Source organism: Phyllobates terribilis, unplaced genomic scaffold (assembly GCF_046119375.1).
Source record: "Phyllobates terribilis strain yellow unplaced genomic scaffold, ASM4611937v1 Scaffold_3__8_contigs__length_932513732, whole genome shotgun sequence".
Classification (NCBI taxonomy): domain Eukaryota; kingdom Metazoa; phylum Chordata; class Amphibia; order Anura; family Dendrobatidae; genus Phyllobates; species Phyllobates terribilis.
Genome location: NW_027362763.1, coordinates 461,995,667 through 462,012,686, shown reverse-complemented (window position 1 = coordinate 462,012,686; position 17,020 = coordinate 461,995,667). Strand labels below are relative to the sequence as shown.

The 17,020-nt window shown below is 42.7% G+C and overlaps 1 protein-coding gene across 3 annotated transcripts in view; it reads left to right on the top strand.

Moving 5' to 3' along the window:
• HACE1 (HECT domain and ankyrin repeat containing E3 ubiquitin protein ligase 1) overlaps positions 1–16,561 on the top strand; it is a 104,408-nt gene extending 87,847 nt beyond the window's left edge. For 2 of the 3 annotated variants that reach the window (XM_073675768.1, XM_073675767.1), the window contains exons 22-24: positions 818–888; positions 10,355–10,468; positions 15,667–16,561. In XM_073675768.1, the coding sequence (XP_073531869.1) occupies positions 818–888; positions 10,355–10,468; positions 15,667–15,769 (288 nt within the window). In that variant the 3' untranslated portion in view covers positions 15,770–16,561. The remainder of the gene's footprint in view (positions 1–817; positions 889–10,354; positions 10,469–15,666) is intronic. The other variant, XM_073675770.1, reaches the window with a different exon arrangement.
• Positions 16,562–17,020: the final 459 nt, after the last annotated feature.

Below are 17,020 nucleotides of genomic sequence, written 5' to 3'. Positions count from 1 at the left end.
TAACTGCCATTTCTTAATTTAATTTTGAACTGAGGAAAGGGCAACTTGAAAACGCTTTGCTATCTTCTTATGGCCTTCTCCTGCTTTGTGGGCCTCCACCATTTTCATTTTCAGAGTGCTAGGCAGCTGCTTAGAAGAACCCATGGCTGCTGTTTTTTGGCACAAGGTTAGAGGAGGCTGGATTTTTATAAAGTTGGGAAATTTGCATCACCGGCCTTTCCTAACGATGATAGTGAACAAGCCATAATCCTAACAGGCTAATTAAGGTCTGAAAGCTTGGTCAAAGTTATCTGAGCACACAAAACTCCAAGGGTGCCCTAACTTTTGCAACGGCCCATTTTCCTTTTTGTAATTTTTAAAATGCAAAAAATGACTATATATTCTTTGTTTGTCTAAAATACAAAGGAAATGTGTCATCTTTAACTTCAGGCCTTTTAGAAATCATTTCATCTTCAACTTGCTTAGCTGTTCACAATAACAGTAATTTTGACCAGGGGTGCCCAAACTTTTACATGTCTCTGTATTGGATACATTCACATATGTCAGAACCAGTGCTCTGCAAAAATGCCAAATTTATTTTCTCTGTGGATTTGCTGTGATAGAGAGATGAGATTTGTTTTTAAGAGCAATTCCATGGAGAAAGCAGATCAGACTTTCACATTATGTCCTTTTACCGGGACTTTTACAGATATGGCTGTCTTAATGGGGAAAAAAAGTACCATGACTGAATATGTGGGTAGGATGTATCATCCTGTATGTTACTTTATCCAAGGTTTTTTTTTCTTTTAATTTAACACTGTTATTTGTTTGTTTCCAGTGGTTTTGGGAGGTTGTACAAGAATTAACACAGGAGGAGAGAGTATTGCTTTTGCAATTTGTAACAGGCAGGTATGTAAGACTCTACCGTCAGGATCTATAAGGATTTTTATATAGAATATATGCTAAATGTGCAATTTACTGTTAAAGGAGTTTTCCAGGACTAAACTATTGATGACCTATGCTTCCGGTAGATCATCAATATGAGATTGTTGGGGGTCTGGCTCCCGGTACACTTAAAGGTCAGCTGAAAACTGCTTCGGCAACAGCCAGATATAAATGATGTACGGGGGCGGAACACAGCAGCTCAGTACATTGCTTAGTGCTGGCAACCCCTTTAAATACTCATGAAACCACAAATTTACACTTTCTGGCACTTGCTCTGACATGGTCTCTGTAGTGGTTGTCACTATTTACAAAATTATTATTTTTTTGTTTATATATGTGTAGCAATAGTGGTTGATCAGAAAATGTATCCGTCATCCACCAACAAAGAATGTTAATTAAGCACCTCACATTATTTGTACATACGCATAGTGCAGGGGTGCACAATCTCTTTTAGTTTGAGGTCCACATTATCATCTTTTTCTACTTTAGGGGGACACAATTAATTTAAGCTGCTTTGTATCTTGCTAATATGACATTGTCACTCAAGTGGTGGCTAAATAATGAAATTCTCATATGTAATCATGTGTAGATTTGCACATTATTCCCTAGCTGCTGCTCTTCGGGTCTTATTCTATTAAATGGTACTCACATCATTCACAAAGCAGACACATACAGCACTCACATCACTCACATATCAGACACATATAGCACATGCAGCGCTCACATATCAGACACATACAGCACACACACCATTCACATATTAAACACATACAGCACATGCAGCGCTCACATACAGCACAGACACCAGTCACATATCAGACAAATACAGCACACAGATCACTCACATATCAGATATATGCAGCACACACACATCTGTCACATATTAAACACATGTAGCACACACACACCGCTCACATACAGCACAGACACCAGTCACATATCAGACAAATACAGCACACAGATCACTCACATATCAGACACATGCAGTGCACACACACCTGTCACATATCAGACTCATGCAGCACATACACATCACCCTCATATCAGACACCTACAGCACACACACCACTCACAAATCCGACTCATACAACACACACCACTCACATATCAGACAGACACAACACACACTCACCGCTCACATATCAGACACATGCATCCCATTCATCACTTACATATCGGGCACATGCAGTAAACACGCACCGCTCACATATCAGACAAATTCAGCACACACACATCCCTCACGTATCACATGCAGCTGACGTCATATATTTTAATCATCTGTACATTGGGCAGATGTTGGTAAAATGTTGCACATCAAGGATTACAAACATCACTTAAATGGTGTTGTCCACTACTTGGACAACCCAAATGTGTAAAATAAAAACAGCCTATACTCCCCTCCATTTCTGGCGGTGTTCCAGTGATGTCGGCGCTTGGGCTCCCGAGAGATTGTTTTTCCTTGCAGTCAATATATGGCCGCTTCACTCTCTCTTCCTTCAGACGTAACGACATCCGGAGGAAGTCAGAGCAGCAGCAGTTCTCTGTGTTTTGTCCGAATTTAGTGAGTGTGAAATGGCCGCTGATTGGCTGTAGGGCTCACGTGTCATATCAATATCACGCAAGTCACAGGAGACCCGGCGCCGACATTCATTGATTGGAATGGCGCCAGCACTTGAGGTGAGTACAGTTTTTTTTTGGTTTACCTTGGGGAATATAGCAAATGAGAAGGGTTTTTCCGAGTAATGCCCCTTTAAGGCCAATTTACACTGGCCGCTAATCGGGAATGAGTGTTCCTAGGACTGCTTGCTTCCTATTGGCCAGTCTAAACAGGTTACCCAAATTTCTTGTTAGTCAGATGCAGATCTCACACATTCTGTTATGTAACAATCCACCTGCACGGAGAATAGAGGGGAATCATGGTGTATGCACATTTCACACTGTCACGATTCGACAGTCTGCAGTCACATAAGGCGTCTGCAGATTTTTTCTTCTGAGACTTTAAGCTTACTTTAAAAATTCCTGCTGTCTTCAGTATATCGTCCTGTGTATCCAGGTGACGTGTTGCCGATAACACGATGTTTTATGAAACTAGAGTGATCGGTTCTGTGCGCATGGAAGTGTGGTCAGCCTATTTAAACAGGCCAATAAATGAAAGCCGAATGACTTGCATGTGGCCGACGCGGCGGCAATGAATGAAACCCCAAGCACACCAAAATACTCGGCGAGCACCTGAGCATGCTTGCCTAAAGAGTTAATGAGGCATACTCACTCATCACTAGTTTTGATGCTAAACTGGCTGATATCTCAGAACCACTGTAAGTGATGGCAGCTATGTACTGACTGCTATTTAAAAGCATACTCGCTCATCACTAATCAAAACCTTAATGCAACAAGCCAGCAGCACAGAAAGAGAGCACACTGTCAGAGCTCATTGTCAGGGGATTTGGTGTGGAGAGACCAGTGCCACCCCACAACATGGGGATTTGGATTAAAATTTCTTTGACCTCCGGACCCCCCTTTTAAATTTGGAAAAAGTTAATGATTTTCTTTTACATGACAAAAACCTGACATATAAAATATTATAGAGAGAGAGGGAGATCTAGATGTATATAAAAACAGCTCATTGGTCATTAGACCGTCGAATCAAATAAAACTAGTTTCAGCCTCCTAATGGTTAAATGTATTTCTTCATGTCTCTATTAACAAATATATCTGCCTCCTTCCTCTGCTTCCGTCTATTTCTGTGTGTTTTTCCATTATGATTTCATCTCTGTCTAAGCATAGCTTTAGTACCACTTCAGCGACAAAAAAATCAACCATTCCGTCCCCTGACTGCACACCATAAAATTAATTCAATGGATATGGTAAAACAAATGCATCCATGATTGCAGCTTTTAAGATTCCTGGATGTCTTTAAGAATAACTAAGATGTCTTTGTCTCCTGCTGTATATGCGCCTTACAGTCATAATAGAATAGCTTGAGCTCTGATAGCTGCATTGTGTCTCCTGCTGTACATCTGCCTTGTAGTAATATCGGAATGGCTTGAATTCTGATAGTTGTATTGTTTATGAAGCAGTACTGTGGTATGGATATACATCAATGCAAAGCTTTACATAAATCCCATACAAAGAACTCTTACATATTCTAACCTTTCCCCAACTGCTTAAAATGGACACTTGCTTCCAATAATTCCTATTGCTTACAGAAAAATGCTGATGGTTTATATGATTTATCAAGTAGTCGTGTTGCTGGAATCTGCTATTGAATAATGACCTATATAAATGTTTTTTTTTCTCCAAATGTATATGTTCTGTCGGAGAATATCTGTATTCAGTAAAGCTCTGGTAGACCACTACAATATGTAGGTTTGTATTCCCTCTAAACCTTCCATCGGCTGCTGTACAGCAATATGACATTTTATTTTAAACATAGATTATAGTTGTGTCTATAAAAGTGAAACGCAGCCAAAAGGCAACAGCAACAGAAAGTGTAAATCACACAATATATTTAGTGCTCACCTCTCACCAAAGCCTTTTGGGGATGAAACATTCAGTTAAAAAGTTTGATGGATGTTTTGCCATATAGTAAAGCCTTTCATTGTGTTTTCCTTTTAAACCAAAAATATAAAAATGCACCTAAAACGTATAAAAAACAAAACAAAACTAAACATACAGGATAAAAAAAAGCACATAAAAAATATATAATATACAGATATTATGGCCCCGATTCATCATTGGCATTTTTTAAAAGTTGCAACCTTTTTTCATTTTATGGTTTTAGTTGCCGTTTTTTTTACCAAATTCATCGAAATGGGGCATGTGGTTAACGAATTTGGCACAAAGTAGCAAAAAAAGGTCTTTCTTGCTGTTTTGAACCGCCAAAAGTCGCAATTTGTCAACAAAAAGTGGCAAATATTCAACAGAATACTGGCGCACTCTTAAATACACTAGGGGTGACTGTAGTGAAATTGCACCAAATTTTGCAACTTTTTAAAAAGACACAGTTGATGATCAGGTGAAAACATCTAGAATCAGTAAACTCCGCCCACAAAATGGAAAAAAACAAAGGTGGCAAACATATATAAAATAGACTTCCAAAAAGACGTAAATAGAATATTGAATTGGGTGCCAACTGAAAAAGGCACAAAACTAGACAAAACAGGTGCAAAGGCAGTGATAAATAACGGGCCTATATCTTAAAAGGACTTACACTTTTTGAGAAAATATTTTAACATTTTAATGTGATCTAATGACTCCTGTTTGAACATTTTGCTACATCATAGATTATTATTCTCAGTGGTGGGTCCACAAATAAGTATTTGATACTTTGGCACCAGTCTCCTTGCTGTATCTGTTGGTGGAAATGTCTTGACTCATGCATCAGCATACAGACTCATTTTGGCGTGGTAACTCCTCGCTTTTATGGGATGATAATATTTGCCTATTTGAGCTCTTCAATCACAGGAATAAGTTTTTCTGCTTCCATCCTTGTTGGCAATCCTCACTTTTTCTATGCATTGTTGGTGCTCTCAAACATGTTGGATGGTCTTCCTCACATGAGACAACTACACCAACAGTAATACAGGCTTCTTGTTTTGCTCCTCTGTGGCCCTCTCCATAGTCCTGGGGGAGTACACCAAATAAGACAATTGCTGCTCATCCCCACTACTAGCTAGATATGATGCAGTAACCGTTCCACAGCTCTCCATTCCTTGGTCAGGCTGTTTGTCTAATCTTAGTTGGGAACAAGAACCTTTTTATGCTTTCTGTCACATATCCCAGGGACATGGACACACCTTGTAATGTCCTCCCTTACTAGCCACTGATTCATGTGTGTCACTATCAGTTCACTGCATTAACCTGTGCTTCTAATGATCGTCACTTTGGACCTCCTGAGCATTAGCAGTGGTATTCAGACTGTGGCATTTCTCCCATTAAACATGCCACTCACTCACAACACTTATAGTAGGCATACAAAAACATGCGTGTATTCGAATGCAACGTTCATTTTTATGTATATAGATTATATATTATATATATAATATACTCACATCTTTATTTATATATATATATGCAGTGTATATATATCTATCAGATGGGGCAATGCTGGTGCTGTTGATAGTTGTGCCCATCAGGCAGGCATGGTGGCAGCCTGTACCCTGTGACCCCTGCAGACCTGTACTCTGCACAGGTCACTAAAGAGGTCGGTACTTGCTGTCAGAAGTCACAATGGAGCCGGTCACGTCAGAGATTGCTAGTTATGCAATTTCCTAGTACAGAGGGAATGTGACAGTAGGGGGCGCAGAGATGAAGGCAGGCGGCGGCAGAGGAGGGAAGGGGTGATCCGCTTGACATGTCCCGGGCCGGTACCGGCCAGATCACAGTGCCGCTTCCGCCAGTAGCGCAGTGGGATTTGCACTCGCTCGCTATCCACTCACTGCTGCGAGGCTCAGGCCCAGCTCAGCTGCCAGAGTGGAGGTCGCGGCCTGCTCCTTTCCGTGCAGCCTCCCTCTCTCCTTTCCTCTCTGCGCAGTTGGAAATAAGACTCACCTGCTGGAGAAGAAGCCGCAGCAGCGGTGCCAGGGAGTAGAGGCAGCCGCCTCTCAGGCGGTGGTGGTGATGAGCAGCAGCGTCTTTCGGCCTCTAGCAGACGGTCTCGTCATTCCCCTTCCCCCCCCAACCACCACGGAGGACACAAAAAAAGTAGAACACAGGCAGCGGCTGGGGCGAATGAAGGAGAGGAGAAGGGTTTATGAGTGAGATGTCACTAAGAGGGGAAGAGAATGCCAGGGACCAGGGAGAGTCAGCCTGGGACTGAGTTCCTAACACCCCTCTCTCGCTGTTGCTTTTACGTCCAACAGCTGGTATATAAAAACATGCGTGTAGTCAAATGCAACATTGTGTCAAAACTTCAAAGCAATCGGTGAAGAACTTTTGGAGATTTAAGATTTTGAACAAAGGAACGTTGACATTTTTATATCTATCTATCTATCTATATATATATATATATATATATATATATATATATATATATATATATATATATATATATATATATATATATATATATATATATATATATATATATATATATATATTATACACACACACACACACACACACATATATTATATATACACACATATATAGGTGTGTGTGTGTGTATATATATGTTTCTATGTGTATGTACAGTACAGACCAAAAGTTTGGACACACCTTCTCATTTAAAGATGTTTCAGTATTTTCATGACTATGAAATTTGTACATTCACACTGAAGGCATCAAAACTATGAATTAACACATGTGGAATTATATACTTAACAAAAAAGTGTGAAACAACTGAAAATATGTCTTATATTCAAGGTACTTCTAAGTAGCCACCTTTTGCTTTGATGACTGCTTTGCACACTCTTGGCATTCTCTTGATGAGCTTCAAGAGGTAGTCACCGGAAATATTTTTCACTTCACAGGTGTTCCCTGTCAGGTTTAATAAGTGGGATTTCTTGCCTTATAAATGGGGTTGGGACCATCAGTTGTGTTGTGCAGAAGTCAGGTGAATACACAGCTGATAGTCCTACTGAATAGACTGTTAGAATTTGTATTATGGCAAGAAAAAAGCAGCTAAGTAAAGAAAAACGACTGGCCATCATTACTTTAAGAAGTGAAGGTCAGTCAGTCCGAAAAATTGGGCAAACTTTGAAAGTGTCCCCAAGTGCAGTTGCAAAAACCATCAAGCGATACAAAGAAACTGGCTCACATGAGGACCGCCCCAGGAAAGGAAGACCAAGAGTCACCTCTGCTTCTGAGGATAAGTTTATCCGAGCCACCAGCCTCAGAAATCGCAGGTTAACAGCAGCTCAGATTAGAGACCATGTCAATGCCACACAGAGTTCTAGCAGCAGACACATCTCTACAACAACTGTTAAGAGGAGACTTTGTGCAGCAGGCCTTCATGGTAAAATAGCTGCTAGGAAACCACTGCTAAGGACAGGCAACAAGTAGAAGAGACTTGTTTGGGCTAAAGAACACATTAGACCAGTGGAAATCTGTGCTTTGGTCTGATGAGTCCAAATTTGAGATCTTTTGTTCCAACCACCGTGTCTTTGTGCGACGCAGAAAAGGTGAACAGATGGACTCTACATGCCTGGTTCCCACCATGAAGCATGGAGGAGGCGGTGTGATGGTGTGGGGGTGCTTTGCCGGTAACACTGTTGGGGATTTATTAAAAATTGAAGGCATACTGAACCAGCATGGCTACCACAGCATCTTGCAGCGGCATGCTATTCCATCCGGTTTGCGTTTAGTTGGACCATCATTTATTTTTCAGCAGGACAATGACCCCAAACACACCTCCAGGCTGTGTAAGGGCTATTTGGCCAAGGAGAGTGATGGGGTGCTACGCCAGATGACCTGGCCTCCACAGTCACCAGACCTGAACCCAATCGAGATGGTTTGGGGTGAGCTGGACCGCAGAGTGAAAGCAAAAGGGCCAACAAGTGCTAAGCATCTCTGGGAACTCCTTCAAGATTGTTGGAAGACCATTTCCGGTGACTACCTCTGGAAACTCATCAAGAGAATGCCAAGAGTGTGCAAAGCAGTCATCAAAGCAAAAGGTGGCTACTTTGAAGTACCTAGAATATAAGACATATTTTCAGTTGTTTCACTCTTTTTTGTTAAGTATATAATTCCACATGTGTTAATTCATAGTTTTGATGCCTTCAGTGTGAATGTACAATTTTCATAGTCATGAGAATACAGAAAAATCTTTAAATGAGAAGGTGTGTCCAAATTTTTGGTCTGTACTGTATATATATATATATATATATATATATATATATATATATATATATATATATATATATATATATATATATATATATATATATATATATATATATATACATATACATACAGGAAGCCACGCGAAACGCGCGTCGGGGCTGCAGTACGGTGACGTGGTCACTCTAGTCCCCATGGGTGAGTCCCTGACTCTGTACCGTTTTCCCTGCTCTAGTCAATTTTTTTCTTCCACTCTGAGCAGTGGCTATCTTTTATATCTCATTGTACTCTTCCCACTTAGATTCTGAGCTTGCACACATGCCCTACAGCTGTTTACATTGTGTATCAAGCCTGCTATACTACTGCACAGGCGCAAGATTACGTTGCGCTATGTGGATGACGCAGGACACGTCATCCACATCCATCCGAGCCCGAGGACGGCGATTAGGAGAGAGGAGGCACAGACGCTCTAGCAAGGATGCTCATTGGACTGGACCATCCTCACTTAAAAATGATATTCAGAAGTTAGTCAGTTAAAAGGCGGGCAACTAGATTATTACAAGGGATGGAAGGTCTCTCATATGATGCGAGGTTGGAAAAGTTGAGCTTGTTTAGCTTAGAAAAAAGACGCCTCAGAGGAGATCTCATTTACATGTGTGTGTGTATATATATATATATATATATATACTTGTGGTCAGTACAAAGGACTAGCACATGACTTATTCCATCCAAAGACCATACTAAGACCATACTAAGGACCAGGGGCACTCATTACGGGTGGAAGAAAGGCGATTCCTGCACCTAAACAAAGGGTTCTTTACAGTCAGAGCAGTCAGACTGTGGAATGCCGACCACAAGAGGTAGTAATGGCAGATACTATAAAAGCTTGTAAAAAAGATCTGGATGATTTCCTCACTACACATAACATTGTGGGTAATAGATAATTTACTGACAAAATGTATAATTGATGGAGAAAGGTTGAACTTGATGAACCTAGGTCTTTTTTCAACCTATGTAAGTAAATACAGCACGGGAGCAATTGAATTGTATTTTTGGGGTTATACAGGTGGTGTCAGGAGACAATATACACGTTTGTGTATTGCAGTACAGGAGCAGATAAAGGTGGTGCCATTTGTTGAGAGGTTCAAAAACTGTGACGGGTTCCCTTTTAAGCGGACCATAAATCTGGACTAAATTCCACCATATCTTGTCAGCTATTAACAAGTGGATATAACAACTAGCCGAAATATGCCAGTGAAGAGTGCTGATGAGACATCATCGTACCTATGTGGCCTGCTTCCGGTCACTCTTACTACTTACGGGCTGATTTTCGTTATCGGCAGAGACTACACCGGCCATTTGCTAGTTGAGGTAATAACTGCAATTTTTGAAGGTCTTTTCAAGTAAATGTTTGTAATAAACGCTCGGCGTTTGATTTGTCAGTTGCTTCATTTCTTACTTGACTGGGTTTCAATTTATTTGCTTCTTGTTTCCTCCATTTGGTATAATTCTTTCATATAGTTTCATGTTACACATGGGTTGCAGCAACAATAATATGCATTTATGTCAACAACTCCTGTGCTGCCATTATTACACGGTATCAGACATCTACATATGTAATAAGTCATGGTTTGTTTGTCATTTTGTTTAGTTCCAGAGTGCCTCATGGCGGTTTTGCATATATCATGGGAGGAAGTGGGCTCCAAAATTTCACCATTGCCGCTGTGGCATACACATCAAATCTGCTCCCAACATCTAGTACATGGTATGTTCAGAAAGTCACATCTTAAATTTCATGCAGACATTCATTCTGTATCGTTATAATGATATTATAATGCCATTGTGTTAGTGCGATTTTCTTTTTTGACATCTATATATCATATCACGTTACGGCATTCTCAGCCTAGTTTCCTTCAGTCATACTGGGCAGAATCTGAGACCGATAAACTCCTGCCAGAAAATGAGCCGGCTTATGTGGGCACATGCCTGGTTTTGCTTCAGATGGCTTTTTAAGTATGGATGTTAATTGTGCCTCCTTGCCAAGAGGAGACTGGTGTATAGTTTTCTGGGAAAAGATTCAGTATGCCTTGCAATTAATGGCATCAGAACCTGCTATTTTCTAGGCTTATGAGCCCAGGGAGAAGTTTCAGTCTATGATTGACAATGTCTACATGCCCCCTCCTACAGAAAGTTATTAAAAAGGTCCTATCGCCAATTCTGGGACGTCTGTTTTAGTAAATGTAGATATAGGTCAGTTGAATTGTTATTTAGCATTCCCAAGAGATAAAAAATAACACCTTTATTTAGAAAACCAGTTCAAATCCATTATCGTCATGTCGGGGATAGGTAGGAAAGGAGAGAATAGGGTATAAAAATACATAACCGGTGATAATTATGAAAATGCGGTGGTTCAAAAGGTGTCAACTGTTATGTATTATTAAATCCTATTCTCTACTTCCCTACTCTTCCCCTAAAGGACAATAGGGTTTAAAAATAACCCTGTCAGCACAATTTTGTAATGTTAATTAAAGACATGGCTTTAATGATGCTGTAATACTGATTAAATTGATACCTTTGGTGAACAAATCCCTTGTATAGTTATTCTTTAATTAGCAGAAAACTTGAAATGACTGTTAGATTTCAGTGCATTGAGGCTGGACTGTACACTTGGTCTTCTCCTCCTTGTCTGTGATTTCCCAGCCCCTCCACCTGCCTCCGGTCTGTGATTCCTCAGCCCCTCCACCTGCCTCCGGTCTTTGAATGACCTTCCTCCTCTGTTTGAAATCTCACGCCGGCGCTATCATTGCCATGGGTGGCGCATGCACAGATTTTAGTTCTCGGCTCAATGACGTATTTTAGAGATGACTGTGCATGCTTTGCTTATGAAAGTGACCTCGTTATTTTTATTGTAGACCAACCGGGAACTCAATCTGTACACGCGCCGCTCACAACCATGACTGCACCAACTTGAGATTTCAAACAGAGGAGGCAGGTCATTCAAAGACCGGAGACAGGCAAGTGGAGGGGCTGGGGAATCACAGACTGGAGGTAGGCAGAAGGGCCGGGAAATCACAGACTGGAGGCAGGCAGGGGAGTCTGGCAATCACAGACTGGAGGCGGGCGGGGGAGTCTGGCAATCGCAGCCTGGAGGCGGGCGGGGGAGACTGGGAATCGCAGACTGGAGGCGGGCGGGGGAGACTGGGAATCGCAGCCTGGAGGCGGGCGGGGGAGTCTGGGAATCGCAGCCTGGAGGCGGGCGGGGGAGTCTGGGAATCGCAGCCTGGAGGCGGGCGGGGGAGTCTGGGAATCGCAGCCTGGAGGCGGGCGGGGGAGTCTGGGAATCGCAGCCTGGAGGCGGGCGGGGGAGTCTGGGAATCGCAGCCTGGAGGCGGGCGGGGGAGTCTGGGAATCGCAGCCTGGAGGCGGGCGGGGGAGTCTGGGAATCGCAGACTGGAGGCGGGCGGGGGAGTCTGGGAATCGCAGCCTGGAGGCGGGCGGGGGAGTCTGGGAATCGCAGCCTGGAGGCGGGCGGGGGAGTCTGGGAATCGCAGCCTGGAGGCGGGCGGGGGAGTCTGGGAATCGCAGCCTGGAGGCGGGCGGGGGAGTCTGGGAATCGCAGCCTGGAGGCGGGCGGGGGAGTCTGGGAATCGCAGCCTGGAGGCGGGCGGGGGAGTCTGGGAATCGCAGCCTGGAGGCGGGCGGGGGAGTCTGGGAATCGCAGCCTGGAGGCGGGCGGGGGAGTCTGGGAATCGCAGCCTGGAGGCGGGCGGGGGAGTCTGGGAATCGCAGCCTGGAGGCGGGCGGGGGAGTCTGGGAATCGCAGCCTGGAGGCGGGCGGGGGAGTCTGGGAATCGCAGCCTGGAGGCGGGCGGGGGAGTCTGGGAATCGCAGCCTGGAGGCGGGCGGGGGAGTCTGGGAATCGCAGCCTGGAGGCGGGCGGGGGAGTCTGGGAATCGCAGCCTGGAGGCGGGCGGGGGAGTCTGGGAATCGCAGCCTGGAGGCGGGCGGGGGAGTCTGGGAATCGCAGCCTGGAGGCGGGCGGGGGAGTCTGGGAATCGCAGCCTGGAGGCGGGCGGGGGAGTCTGGGAATCGCAGCCTGGAGGCGGGCGGGGGAGTCTGGGAATCGCAGCCTGGAGGCGGGCGGGGGAGTCTGGGAATCGCAGCCTGGAGGCGGGCGGGGGAGTCTGGGAATCGCAGCCTGGAGGCGGGCGGGGGAGTCTGGGAATCGCAGCCTGGAGGCGGGCGGGGGAGTCTGGGAATCGCAGCCTGGAGGCGGGCGGGGGAGTCTGGGAATCGCAGCCTGGAGGCGGGCGGGGGAGTCTGGGAATCGCAGACTGGAGGCGGGCGGGGGAGTCTGATCTTCTTTCTGGTGGTGTTACGAAAACCTGACAGAATAGTTTTATTTTTTAGGTATTCAGATAGAACAGAATACTAACCGGGGACCTACATGGGGTGTGTACCCAGCCTAAAGTAGATATGTTGAAAGATGCCAGATTCTTTTTAAAGGGAATCTGTCGGTAGGATCAACCCTCCTAAGCTGTCTATATGGGCATGTAGGTCATAGAAAGCTGAATAAACTGATACTTTAATATCTGTGATCTGATGTCTTATTCCAGAGCAATCCGTGTTTGTCTTGTATGTAAATGACCTTTTCCAGGCTATGGGAAGGATGTTACAATAATTACTCGTAGGATAATGAAGCATGTCTATAATGTAGTATATATTATATTCCAAAATAGTGTCTATAGCATGCAATTGTATGATATGACTATTATAACATGCCAGGACAGATCGCTAATTACAGTATAAAGCACAAAGAAAAAATACAACTAGCTGATGTCCCCAGTATTAATAAAAATTTTAATATTCATTGAATGACCAAAAATTGGGGGGAAGGGGTGTATTCATACACATGCAAACAGGGGCACACACTCCACAAAAACATGCATGCTTATATATAGTATTAACTCACAGTGGTTAAATTGCATAATCTATGCACAATGGCAAAAACCCCAGTATTTATCCACTAGTGTTGTATATATTATACCTAAAACTTAAACTGCAACTTCATTTGTTAATGTATCATTATACACAATGAGGTGGTAGGTTACCTGAAGATAGTATAGACCAGGGCTCCTTTATGGATGTGCGTCCACCTCGATGCACGTTTCACCACAGCCTTCGTTAGGGAACCTGGGGAGGATTTTGCCTACAAGATGACTCTGCCTCCAGAGCTTATTATATATAAAAGGGGAGTTACCAGTGTGAGACAAGTAACTAACCAAGAACAGGAAAAATGAAATTGGTCTTCTTGAAAACACACATATTTTGCAGCTCTTGAGCTCTGCTGTATTGTAAAAATATTGCAGCCCTGTCTGTCTGTGAGCTGGAAGCTGAAGCTGAGCGGAACCTGTAGATGTGTCAGGTATAATCACACACAGCTCTGCAGTAAGATCCGGAGATCAGCCATTACATATCACTCTGGTATTGCCCCCTTCATGTAAAATAATCCCTGGAGTCAGAGTTATCTACCAGGCAGTGTCCACCCCAGAGCCTGGAAGTGGTAATTTATACAGAGTAATAAAAGATGATTTATCAACAACAAGGCTTCTGCTATGAGGCATGCAGGTATCACGCTTTTCAGCATTCTATAACCTGTATGCCTATATTACTGGTTTAAAATCTGTAGGTCAGATGTGGTGACAGTTTTCATTTAAAGCGGTTGTCCGGTCAAAAGTGATGTCTGCAGTCACTCTGTGTGATTGCAGACTTATCAATCCCCCCAGCGCAGGTATTGTGCGCTGCAGGGATTCGACTGTATGAGACTCTGTAACGGATGGTATGTATGTGTAATGCATACCCCTTGCCAGTGGGCGTGGCCTCGCTCTCCATACACATATATTGAGCGAGGCCGCGCCTTCTAGTCGGATGCACCCAATGCCCGTCCACGTCACTAGACTGGGCGTGGCCTCGCTCCATACAAGTGAATGGAGCGAGGCGGCGCTGAATGGCCGGGGGTACGTATAACACATACCTTCCGTTACCAGGTCTCATAGCGGCGAATCCCCGCAGCTCACAGCCTGCGCTGGGGGGGATTCATAAATCTGCAGTCACACAGAGCGTGCTGGATTAGAGAGGAGATTTCCATTTTTGGAAAGCCTCATGACTTCCTCAGATATTTATTATAGGAAAGAAAAATTAATTTTCTGCAATATAAGATTATTATCATGTGTATTATGGAGCAGCTAGAAAAAAATAAAATGACAATTTTCTTTATGGAATTCAAGCTTTTAGCTTAAAAAAAAAAAATTGCCATTTTAAACTTTTCTCATTACTAAGTGCATTGATTTAAGGATTACCATCTATCGCTCTGACATATCCACAGGATATAGTATAAATGTATAGTAGATGAAGGTTCCATTTGTGGGAGCTATGTCTATATTGAGAATGGGGCCCTGATGTGGGTTGCCGTCAATGGACAGAGGGTCATAATTCCCGTTGATTTGTATAGGAACCACTGCCTATCTACTGACAGTAATGCACAATGGGGCCCCATGCTGGAGATAAATATATAGTAGACGCAAATGCCATAAATAGGACCAGCATCTATGGCATATCCTGTAAATATGCCATACGTTTCTGAGATGGGAATACCCCTTTAAATGAACCTTATTTATTCTACTCTTATTTTACTCCATTATTTTCACAGCGCTTTACAGACCTCAACATCACTGTCCCCATTGGAACTCACAATCTAAATTCCCTATCAGTATGTCTTTGTCGTTACACACACTTGCCAGTATTGTAAGTTGCACACTCATTCATTATAACAAAACCTCACTTATCTATGTATACTTTAAGCAGTAACATATGGTTTAACCTTTTCCTTTTTTTTTTCACAACTGTTGACTATGACTTTTGGGTTTTTACATAATACTGGCTTCTCTGGTTTATGTCTTTCAGCATCAATATGCTTAAATTGCCGGAATACCCGAGTAAGGAAATCCTTAAGGACAGGCTTCTTGTGGCATTGCACTGCGGAAGCTATGGTTACACAATGGCATAATGAAGGAAGAAAAACTCATCTGACTACTGATGCGCAATTCAGAGTGGCAGAACCAATTTAAAAATCTGTCAAGAGGAAAGCAGGCTAGATACTGCCCACGGGCAGGGCTGACTTTCAAAGATTTGTAAAGTACCTATTTTCTCCTACATTAAGTGTTTGTGTGGATGTTTGATTCGAAAAGGAGAGAAAAAAAAAAAAAAAGCTGGTCTTAGCCGTGGCATCACGATTTTCTGATTACTTCTGGAGAAACAAGCTGCAATTTACAAGGGAAGACAACATTTGAGTTTTCGGCCAGTTTTTATATGTTCAGGTTTTGTGGTGTGTTTAAATACTCTATCAGTTTTGCTTTTAATCTGTTTTATTGTTTTTATTAAGCATCATTTATGGAGGAAGTGTGCGCGCCGCCGTCTGTTGTAAAGTCTGCAGCTGTAATTGTCTGTGCTCTGCACTTCTACCATTTCACTGTGCATATGCTGTAAAAGTGAATTGTTTTGTAATCCTACCCTGCCATTTCCAAAGTCATACCTTTTTAATTTAGTTTATAACCAGTTTAGTTGTGTCGTTCAGCAGGTCAGTTTCCCCATAACTTATTAAGCTACTGATCTGTTTTTCATTTTATAGCTGACCAGGATATGGACCGTCATGTTTTTATGTTTTACTTTGGTCTGTCTTTTTCCTATTACATGTTTTTAGTCTGTTTTTTTTTTCAGTTTTGTTGCGCAAAAGTATCTGAAATGTATTTTTGTACAAAACGAACCTACAAAAATAAAGTATTTTATAAATTGCATTTAATACACTGTCACAATATCAAGACTCATTTTCTTTATGTCTTAACGCCCACGATGGATCATTAATGTTGTACTACAGATCACAAATCATTGGGAACGACCAAGCTGCCACAAAGGTTTCTTAATTGAAAAGATAAGAGCAGTAGCATTAAGCTCATATTAAATGGAGAGGATAATTGGTGTGAACACGATACATTGAAGCGGTCATTATGTGGCCATACTAATAAAGAAACAGCGGCTAGTCTATGCACTGTTCTTTTGGTTCCAAATCAAAGCTTTCAATGTCAGTAATACAATATTGTGTTTGTTAGCAGATTTTATTGGCTTCCCTCAAGCAAAATGCCTACTGCATTGATTTCTGAAAAGTTTTTCTACATTGTACAAAAATCTGCTCTTTCATTTTAGGAAGAATCTCGAATTTCTGTCTGATGCAAACATTTATTGCTGCTGCTAAAATATGAGA